This window comes from Lates calcarifer, linkage group LG15, assembly GCF_001640805.2.
Source record: "Lates calcarifer isolate ASB-BC8 linkage group LG15, TLL_Latcal_v3, whole genome shotgun sequence".
Taxonomy (NCBI): Eukaryota; Metazoa; Chordata; class Actinopteri; family Centropomidae; genus Lates; species Lates calcarifer.
The window spans coordinates 29,409,790-29,421,039 of record NC_066847.1 but is presented as its reverse complement, the minus strand read 5'-3'; the positions used below and the strand labels follow the sequence as shown (position 1 = coordinate 29,421,039).

Sequence of the window (11,250 nt, the reverse complement as noted above, 5' to 3'; positions counted from 1 at the left end):
TTTTAAATGTTTTAACCAATTCTGATGATTTTATTTTCTTTAAAAACCACAGATCCATTATATTAGTACATTGAAGTCAAACTAAATAAAGTTTAGAGCACAGTCGGACACGTTCAATCAAAAGTAACAGCACAGAAAGGCAGACAGTCACAAATGCAACCAAATACAGTTTTCCCCACAGCAGCCAACTTTTATTTCAGAGGAAATTAAATTATGTGCGTTATGTTGAAGCCAACGTAGAATTTCATCATATAGACTGGATCGAGTCATTTTCCCTTGCAACAGAATGCAGTTCCCTAATCCACAGGTACTGTAACAGTCATTTTGGCTGGATGACACAGAGGGACACGGAGCCCATCTGGATAGTGCTTCCTGATTGGCTGGTCAGTGAAATGTCTTTTCCTGGCTGCTCTCCACCGATTGGATGAATGATGAGGAAAAGGAGTTGGGGGGGGAGTTCAGGGCTACCAGGAGTTGGCTCTGGAAAAGGAGAGCGGTTCAGTAAGTTAAAGCGAATAACTTGGCAATCCACAGTGGATGGCAGATGAGGAGGAAAAGTAAGAGCTGGATGGAGATGGTGAGCAGTGAGGATGAGAGGTGACGAGTTGGATTCAATTAAGTATTTTATCAATGTCTCCTTCCTCCTTATTCATGGAGGCCAACATTTTAATGTCTATAACTCAAGATGACACTGACAATTAAAAGGGGATTATGAAACAGTCTGGCAACCTAACTGTCCAAGGAATCTCAAAGAATTATTCAGCAATACTGCAACTAATGAAAGACATTAGTCCAACCAACAATATGATAGCCGCACAAGGATATTCAACTCAATGGGGCATATCCATGACATGAAGGCTCTGTTAACACTTGGCACTAAAATCAGTCTTGGGTGGTCTGATTACAAGTCGGCAACTTAAATACAGGTGTGAATGCAGCCAAAACAGATGCTTTGGAATCCTCAAAATACTTGAGCTTCACACCAAGGAGCTTAAGTGTCTAGGAAACATGTCCACATGATGCATCCCTGAGCATAATGAAAGCTTGTAGGGTTGAGTGATATTATAAAACTTTTGCATTTGGTCTCTGTAACACTTTCTATCAGAATTTTCCAGCGCATTCAGGGGTGGTCAACTGCTATTGTACACAACAAGACACAGAAAATGTGCTTGGGCTTATGAGGAATGTGACTTCAGTTTTCCCAAATGTCTAATGAAAACTCTATACACCAATATATAATTCTACACAGTTTCAGTTCTGGATGTTGCTATTGCGCAAAAACCACTGTCATGCGGTAATAACTTTTTGAATACTTTTGCAATACTGACATTTTAATGTGCCAAATTGGTTTCCGTTCAGGACTGTAGAGTTTAAGTACTGATTGACAAGGCCTGCTCACTTTGGCTGAAGGAGCTGGACAGATGTGGCTGCTACTTAATGCCATCACCATTAAGTTTTTTGGAGTCACTACATTGCTGGATGCAACAACAAATGATTCCATTGTATGAATGGCAAGTGAAAAGTGATGGGGCTGCAAATGAATGATTACTATAACACGTAATATTTAGAGGTCAAACAATAAATCCATTAGCTGATTGATAAACTTAATCAGCAACAATTTTCATAATCGTTAAATGACAGTTCAAATCACTTTTAAAACAAGAATGCCAAAAATTCCCTCATACCAGCTCCTTAGTCATGAAGACTGTTATGTAATGGTAGACTGAAAATCTTTGGATTTTGGACTGTTGGACTATTCGAGCACTAATTTGAATAAGTCACCCTGGGTTTTCATCAAAAATTAAAGCCATTTTTCTTCCTATTTTTAGACATTTTGTAAACCACTCAACTAAACTGAGAAAATAATCAACATCTTAATTGATAATGAAAATAATGGAGGTTTTGGGTCAAGACTACAAATTTGTGAAGTGTGTGTGGAGTTTTTAAGGATGTGAGTATTTACCAGTCTAGTAGGATCTAATGAAACACTCAACCGAGTTGTATTATGGGCAATAAGGCTCCAGTGTTTTTGGAACTGGACCCACACCGTCTCACCCTCTACTGCACTGATTCTTTCTTTTTTCATTTATCTCTGTCAGGCCCACTAACTTCAGTATTTAATTGCTGGAGCATTGCCTTAATTTTTTGGCTCATTTTTATTTTATTTTTTATTTTTTGTCTTGACTGTATTTGACTTTTCCATCTTGAATAAATCCTTTAATGGAATTCATAAGCTCTTGCTGTTGGCTACTGGCAACATATTGCATGACTCCCAAAAACTTAAATCATTATTATATTATGGCTAAATGGAATGTCAGTGTCAATAGTCACCCAAAGTAGCAACAGCACCTCTAATTTGTAGAATGCATGTTTTAATGCTCCCACAGCTTTCTGTGAAGTTTTATCCTGTATACAAATTGGCACTAAAGTCAATTTAGTATTTAGTATTGGACTGATGAAAAACAATGTAAGCTGGAAAATAACATGCAATCCCATTTAGTTAATGCAGTTCCATCTGAGATGTATATAATACTATGTCTGAAAAGGGCCTTGGAAGTGTAGAAACTGAATTAAGTTTTCTTTACAATAATGGTTCTTTGTTACTGATGAGAGGAGTTAAGTCGCAATTTTATGTCTTCATAAATACATTACTTGAATAAATCATGCGGATTATAGGGTAGCTGGTGACAGGTTTTAATATATACAGAGTGAATGAAAATTATACGATGTTCCTTCATAAATTTTCTTCAAAGCAAGCTGTCAGATCTTTGTACCTGACAGGGGTTCAGTAGTTGATCATCTTCTTGATTGCATCAAAACACTTCCATTTGTCTGGGATGTAGAAGGGTTCAAAGATGTGGGGGAAGGGTGTGTCGTAACCACAGACCCTACTGATGGGAGCCTCCAGGTTAAGGAAGCACTCCTCCTGCAAGAAGAAGAAATAACACAGATGAGGACAAATACTGTTGTGACTGCTGTAATGTTGTCAGGGCAGGGAAGCCAAGCTAACATGTTCAGACTGCAACTATTCTGATCCCCACATGTCTGATACTCTGTTTAACCTATCTGGCTGACAGACAGCAGGTGCTCAATATAGGTTGAAGCATGTCACTAGTATGTTCAATTGAGACATGGATTGATCCTTTAAGGCTAGGTCACCAGGGCCAGCACAATCCAGATACATTTTAATATACTGGGCACTATGATAAAAAAGATGGGGCCCTATTTTCATTGCACAGTTGCAACAACCAAGCAAAGCACTGCCTTGTGTGCAAAGCCAATAAGGACAAGGTCTGTAGACAAAGACATCTTTCATCAAGGTTCAAACTTCTTTTAAAAAGCTCAATACTGAGCAAACGCTTTCTATTGAGGACGACTTGGAAATATGGTTGGAAAAAGTTAGTAAGATGTTCTGTTAAGGTAATGTTTCCAAGGTGATGAATGACCTTTAACACTATTCTGTAGCGTAGCAGTCCTCTGATAAAATAGTAATGTGATTGGATAAGACCAACCAAGTATTGTTTTGGATGTGAAGAGAGGAATGATGGAATTGGAATTGTCCAGTGATATGGAGAAGAGACAGAACTCAACTGTTTTAATTATTATTATTATTAGTGCATCTGAGATTACAGGCCTTCACATTCTGCTTGAGGGAGTTTCACAATTTTCACCAGATTCAAACTATCAAGCATAGACACTTCCTTGGCTTGGCAGTTTGGTCTGAAAGATTTGTCCGAAACTAATATCAGCCTTCTTCTTGGCAACCCAGAGCCAGTCCTGTCACTCACAGAACTATAGACACCATTCTCAAAGCTTGTGCATACGCCCAGTTTCCAAAGAGGAAGTGGATATATGATATTGACAGGAATTGGCTTGAAGGTATAGAATAGTTGTTTTAGAAGAGGTCAAACAACTTGACAAACTCTTTTTATTTTTATTCCCATACCTGACTTATGTGCTACAAAACGGTTCATTCAGGCTCCTCAAAGAAGGCCAGGGCCAGTGCTCAGGCAATTTGGCCTGAGTGCAAAACAAGCCATGACTCGTGTCTCTATATTAGCTTTTGACCTCTTCCCATGGAGACAAAGCAGAATGAAGTTGGCCAAAACACTCCAAATGGGACAAACCCCCTGATGAGTTAAATGAACACACTTGGACGCATGCACACAGATTTGCAGAAACAAACCTGAAGTACCCTCTTTCGGATTATAGTGACCTACAAACAACTCGAGCAACCAAAAGTTGCACAGCACCCTCTGTGTGCACTGCCTGTTTGTGCATGTGCGACACAGAACACACTTTATCCTGTTTCTTGTGACACTGACAGCATCACAAACCCAGCCATCCATGTAATTCCACATTATGAACCCACCAATTGGCTGCCATGGAGCAGTATGGCGTTTGGCGGTGTAGGACTTGTTTCACACTATGTTTTTCATTTCTTACAAAACATCTGGCAGAGTCCAGGAGAATGCCAAACTTGATGAGGAGGCCTTTTGTATTCTGGTGCTTTTTACAGCCTGTAAAAATACAACACAACAAGAGAAAGAGAGAGAGAGACTGCAGCAGAAGCTTGCTGCTCTGTGTGCCTGTGGAGCCGACATGATCAAATGATTACAAAGTGGGAAAACAAATCAAGAATTAGCAAGACTGGATGTATGAAGCGGTTAATGTAGCAGATAAATGAGAAAAATATAAAAACTACAGATCTATAGACTGAGATTTTAGGAGAGCAGCATGACAGTAATGGTTAAAAGGACATGTAGCAGGGTCAGACGACTGCAGAGGTGATGGCATGAAATCAAATGATCTTTTTTGCCCCAACAGCAGGTCATTTATGATATCAACCAATGTACCAGAAAAAGATGTTTTTAAAATCCAAGCAATGAAGGAAAGGGGAAAAAAACACTTTCTGATTTCTACTCCAGTGTGTCCCCTGTGAATACTGATCTGTTGTCTCTTGTATAGAATGTAAAATATTTGTTAAAACAGCTATTTCTTTTTTATATTTGAAATAAAATCCTGGTCAGACATTTAGAACACCCATTTTTTCCAGTTCCCCAAGGGGGGGAAAAAGTTTAGGCCAGCAAAAACTGAAAAATCATGTTAATTTAATAGAAAACAGGACTTTTCCAGGGATTAGGAAATTGGTTAACTTACAGCTTTCATGCAGCAATGGCAGATGGCATTAAATAAAGCCATGAAAGTCAATGCCAACAATTCCTACAGGTGCCCCAACTTTTGCTGACCCAAAGACCCAAAACATTAGAAGAAAAGAGCATATTATATATACATATGAGTATCACAGTCAGTCATAGCCATTTAGATATCAATTAGTGAGGTGGTGGTCTGATTTATACGTTTTCTCCAACATCCTAATCTAACAAAACACCACTGAGGGAGATGTGAGTGGAGGCCAACAGTCCTATGTTTGTAAGTCATACCCACAGAGTGATCCAAACAAATCCCTGAATAATTTGATCAAATCCCTCTCAAGACAATACGCCGCCAACATATTCACTTTCATTCAGAAACATGTCTCATCACAGAGGCTTAAGATGCTTTAAATGTCGCTTCACTCAGACTTGGGATTTAAAAGTGTCAATTGTGGGGGCAAAGCTGATACAGCCTGTGAGTGCACTGTCATATGGGGGTTGTGTGAGAATGAATTCCAACAAAATAAGTGTTAGTTTGAATTTGTTTAAACTTGACTTTCTGAAAAAGTGACAGCCCTAGAAGGGACTAGCTCTTAGTTACTAAGCCAGTAAAGCTAGTGAATGAGGGCTAGCCCAGCAGTCATGGGGTCTCATTTTGGTGCCAGTAAGAATGAAACCCAAAACCAGGGGGAGCCCCACCTGATTTGCTGCACAGGGCTCAGTGCTGTTGGCATTGTTATCTGCCTGGCAGCTGGACTCCTGCGCCATAGGACTGGCAGTCTGCTCCACCCGCTTAATTAACTGTGATTAGCTTTAATGAAGGTACACTGAATGGAGACAACTAGTTCAACAAATCCTCCTTTCCTTTTCACCATTCTGTTTTCTCCTTCCTTGTAGACCTCAGAGCAACCTCAGACTGATTCTCTCCAACAGGCTGTGGCAGATCCTGACAACAGCCACTGTACTACTGATGACGTGAAAGCCTGATCTTGGTATTTTTTTTTCTCCTTTAAGTTTGCTTAAGTATATTGCTTTCATGTGCAGACAAATGTCCATGGCCTTGGGGCCTCTGAAGCACATTCAAACATAGCTGTCTATGAAACTGTAAGTAGGGAAAGGGTCAGTTTTTCTGGATTCTTAAATCTTGTTTTTTGAAAATGTGAGGCTTTCACTGTACAGCAGTGCTACAGTATAATGGAGACTACAGGCATGTTTTGTGTCTCTGTTCAGACAGAACTGGCACCTAGCTCACAGAGGTAGCTGGTGTTTTCTTGTACAGTGTTCAGTCTCATTCAATGGAAACACACAAACCTGGGAATGTCAAAGTTAAACAGGAGTGTACATGAACAGACTGCGCCCAGAGCAAATCTGGATGTTTATGTCCTCGATTTGACAGACAGTCATAAGAGGCTTTTGTTTCACCAAATCTTAATTTACAAAATCACAGCATTTCAATAAATCTGCTTCTGTGCACGCTTGACTGAAAAACTCACTTTTTTTCCTGTGTTGATTTGAAAGGATGATGTTCCAGCTCAACTGATGATGCGACAATAATTAAATATTTATTAGTGTTAGTGCTACTAATGTTTCACTGTTTTGACTTGAAAATTTGACTTGACATGATGTGCAGTGAATAAGCTTTTGACAATGGTATTTATGAAATGGGACACTTCTGCAGGCACTGAAGAGGAAAAGAACTTTCCCTACAGCGACCCAAAATAATACCACAAGGTATCTTGCTTTCTTTTCATCCCTGTGTATTGATGGAGGTGATACTGTGATTATCCATGTCCACTGCGATTACAACCTCAAAATTTCTTCTCTGCCCAACTACATACAAGCAGTCAGACAGTACCAGGGAGTTTGCTCTTTTGTCTGGATCACATCTGTAATCTCCTCTAAATACATTTACTGGAAGTGGGAGGAAAGTACAGTAGTCTGACTGCCTGCCTGCCTGCCACCACAGCTGGATGGAGGATGGCCACACAACTCAGATTTCATTCAAATCAGTGTTTATCTTTTGGGAAGTGCATCATTATATGTAATATACTTGAATGTCAGAACAAAAATATGTCAAAATGGCAGTACCAAAAAGCCCTGCATCCTGCAGTGGCGCAGAATTTAAAAATATAGAATAGCCGGGACTTAGAATTGTAGTGATGATACTGTGTCTCCTGTCACACAGAAATCAGTTTGTCAGAAACACCCGCAGATTGGTAGTTGCAGCCGGAGGTAGTAAAGTGCCAATATCACAGGCTAGATCAGCCACCAAAACCTCCAAAACAGCTTGATTTCACTCAGAACAGACTGAAATTGGTTTCAACAAGTTTCTAAACCTCTTAGAGATGATGAAAATGCATTCCTAATAGCCTGTACTGTACATCCTCAACAAGTGGTCAGCTACTTCTTAAATTCATACAACCTACACCAAAATGCTAAATGATAATGTGGTTCTTTAGCTAGGCTTTTAATGTGAAAAACATCAGCAAGTGGTGACTTTTAATGACGGCAGCTTACCATCAATCAGGAACAGGGCAAATCAAATGGAATTAATTAGACTGTGCAAACATTATTTCTGTTAAAAGGAGAAACTCAGAGCAGCAAAGTGGTGGAGTATATCACGACTGTTGTTGTACTAATGGAATTAGTGCTGTGTAAATGTGCACTATACTCAATTTTCCATTAGAGCTCTCGTAGTAGAAGGACTCTTGCACAGATATTTAAATCCAAATGTTACTTTGCATATTGTACATGGTATTCTTAGTTATTTTATTTATTTTCTTTTTATCTCTTCTGATATTTCATCCATTTCTTCTCTTTTTCTTTCTCTCTAAGTGTTTCACAATAAGAGGAAACTTGTTTTTAACTGTACATATAACAACAAATGCTTTTACTTTGACTACAGGTAGTTCCTATGCCATAAAAATATTAAGGCATCTTACTAAAATACAATAAAATACTATCTAGGGGCTAGTACCAGTGAAATACAATTCCAACAGTAACACTGGATTTCATGCATGAATTGTTTCCTGTGGATCCCTTGTGCTTGTGAGGGCTATTTGAATGGCAGACTCCACCACCAGCAACGAAAAGTAGTTCTAGTTGTATTATTGATTTTGGTTCAGAGGTGCAGAAATAAGTCTGCACAATGCCCTGCAGTTATATGAAGGGAAGAAATGGCTAATGAGTGAATCCAGCTTTAGGCTACAAAGCAACTGATAGGAATGAGCAGCAGCAGCCCAACATAATATGACCATAACCTTACCCAACATGGTGGTACCTGTATCCAATTCACAAGCCTTTTAAAGGAGCCCTCCTGTACAGACACTGTCCTTTGAAGGCAATTTAGTGTAACCTCTGATGGAGGAAGACTTGGGGGGGGTTGGTCCATACTTTTACAGTGCACCATGATGCCCCAGGCCTTGGAACTATTCTGCTTCTCATTCAGTAAAGCCTGATGGGCAACCAGTGGTCTGATTCTGATTCAGAGGGCATTTATGGCAGAAAATGTGCAAGCCTTCACCTTCAGCTAAGACCAACTAGGCCTGAGTGGAGTCAGTGGTCTTTGAACCATGTCCCAGAATAGTACCACAACTCAGCAGGAAATGCTGGGCTGGATTTTGGGCTTCTGTCCAAATTAGATGCAAATAATGGAAAGCACTACTAGTGGAACTAGAGGCAGCTAATCCAGGAATGCCTGAGTGACAGTGCTTTATGAGAACTGACTGCAGTCAAAGCCACTTTAGCAACAAAACTAGCATCTTTAATACTCTGTTACACATCTGGTATGTAATCTGCACTTCTTTCTATTTGTTCTGAGAAGCCAATAGTTCTTATAAAACACAGAGGCCATAGTTGTACAGCGTTTCACTATTTCTTTCACAACCAGTGGAAAAATAATGTTTTTTTTTTAAACCAAACTGATCAGTCAAAGCTTGGACTTTCAGGAATGAACTATAGTTAAGTCTGTAGTGGTTTGTACAGTTAAGTGAAGGAGTGTGATTCACCACTTCTCTCTGTGCATCCCTGAGGTCCATGAAAGCACTGTCTTTAGCCACATCTCATTCTGCCCTACTCTGTCCTATTCAGTCATCAGCCAAACACTCAGGGAAGGGCCAGCCAATGACACATTATTAAATCATGAAGGCAGCAGCCAAAGCCTGATAAAGGACACTTGCCAAGTTCTACCAAACTCCCCTCTGTTCTTAATACAAAAGAGAAAATCAAATCCATAAATGGTTCTTTGTGGAAGGGCCTGAGGTGGATAGGTAGTATCTGAAGCAACTCTCTCCAGGAATAATAGAGTGAAGCTTGTACAACACTCCCAGACAGAAGTGGCTAGACTATACAAGCTTTACTGACAACTGTTTTACTTTTTTGTCCCTTGATTGCCTACAAGGCCATACTAGTAAACAATGAGGTGTGGTACAAGTGAGGACCTTAAACATCAACAGTGCTGTTGATCTGTATTAGTCTCACTCCAGTATCAAGAGAGCCAGGATGTTATTGTGGCTGCTGAGGACTTGTGACTCAACCTTTCTGCTAAAAGCTGCATTTTTAGTGCCTTATCTTCCCATAATCAAGGCTAAGTAGATTAAAACATTAAAACTGATTTTTTTTAATGCTTCAAAGCAATCTCACTCATTGCTGACAACATTTCTGCCACACTTGAGTTCACACAACATGAGTAACACCAAACCAAGCACTCGTGATTTCACCTCAAGCGGCATCAAAACATGAGGAGGCTGTTGTGCGTTGTGTCATTATGGGATAATGGCCAGGACTACATTCATAGTACTACATTTGGTTGTACACACGGAAAGTGCCACAAACTGTTTTTGTAACAAATGAAAAAAGAGGGCCAGAGAGAGAAGTCTCTTTCTCTTCTTGTCTTGTACACAAATGATTGTTAGACTTATTACAAACACAAGTTTGTGGATGACTCTGTAATAGTCAGCCATCTGCATAATGAGAAACAGAGTCATGGCCTGGTGGTAGAAAAATTTGTCAGTTGGTGTGAACAGTGTTTTTTTTTTTTTTACAACTGAATGTGTCCTAGACCAAAGGGATGTTCACTGACTTTAGCAGAAGACCAACTTCTCCTTTCTCTACCAAAGGAGAGCCTGTGACTGCAGTCCATTGATGCCAACACTGATATTATTCATAAAAAGGCCAACCAAAGATGTTTTTCTTGAGGGAGCTCAGACGTTTTAATGCTGACAAGACTCTGTTCATAGAGTTTTATACTGCTTTTACTGAGTCGATTCTGACGTTTGTTGGTTTGGTAACCTCAGTGTGAAAAACAAAAACTTGCTGGAAAAAATTTAGAAGGTGTGCTGGAAGTCACTGGTGCAAATCTAAACATCTCTCTGCCATCTGTATCAGGTTAGAGCCATAAGGAAAGCACAGGCTATCGTATTGGACTGCCAGCAGCCTTTACACAGTGAGTTTAATCTGCTGCTTTCAAGACTTTTTACCTCCCTATAGGTGACACAAACAGATATATGGGGTCTTTTACTCCATCAGTTAGTGGCTTTTTAAATAAAATGTGATTTGGCCTATTACTACCTGGCCTTGTGATGTAGTGTTCACTGATTTATGACTTCTTTCCTCTAGCTGCTTGCTTTCTTTCTGCTTTTTTTGTGAGAAGAGTGATGCATGCATTACTCTGTGTACTGTTTTTTGGCATTTACTACAGTTGGCTGCTGTCTGCAAGTCATATGTAAGCATACACAGGGGAAGCAATGTTTTAAAATCAGGATAAAACCAGAAATTTTACCACCTGAAAGTTCCCCGCAATAGCCAGTGGCATGTATAACAACAGACATTAGCATAAATTTTAAAAGCAGCCTACAGGCAGTAAATGGTTTTATTCCTATAGTTTTAAACATATATATGTTGGCAGGAAGACATAAAGAGGATTAAGAATATCTAATATATAAATTACAAGGAAAGACCAAAAAAATAGAAATCCTTAAGCAATCTAATACAATACAACAGCCAAGCAACATTTCATGCATTTTTAATGCTTTTCATGTTCGGTTTTGGTTGATAGTATGTCAAGGTTTGTATTCTAGGCCTGAAAAAATTAGGT

The 11,250-nt window shown here is 39.4% G+C and overlaps 1 protein-coding gene across 1 annotated transcript in view; it reads right to left on the bottom strand.

The window, feature by feature from the left end:
- Positions 1 to 11,250, bottom strand: part of bckdhb (branched chain keto acid dehydrogenase E1 subunit beta) — a 51,473-nt gene continuing 40,223 nt past the window's right edge. The window contains exons 10-11 of the mRNA XM_018683035.2: positions 2,775 to 2,926; positions 1 to 480 (exon numbers count right to left, since the gene is read on the bottom strand). Coding sequence (XP_018538551.1) covers positions 2,786 to 2,926 — 141 coding nt within the window. The 3' untranslated portion in view covers positions 1 to 480; positions 2,775 to 2,785. The remainder of the gene's footprint in view (positions 481 to 2,774; positions 2,927 to 11,250) is intronic.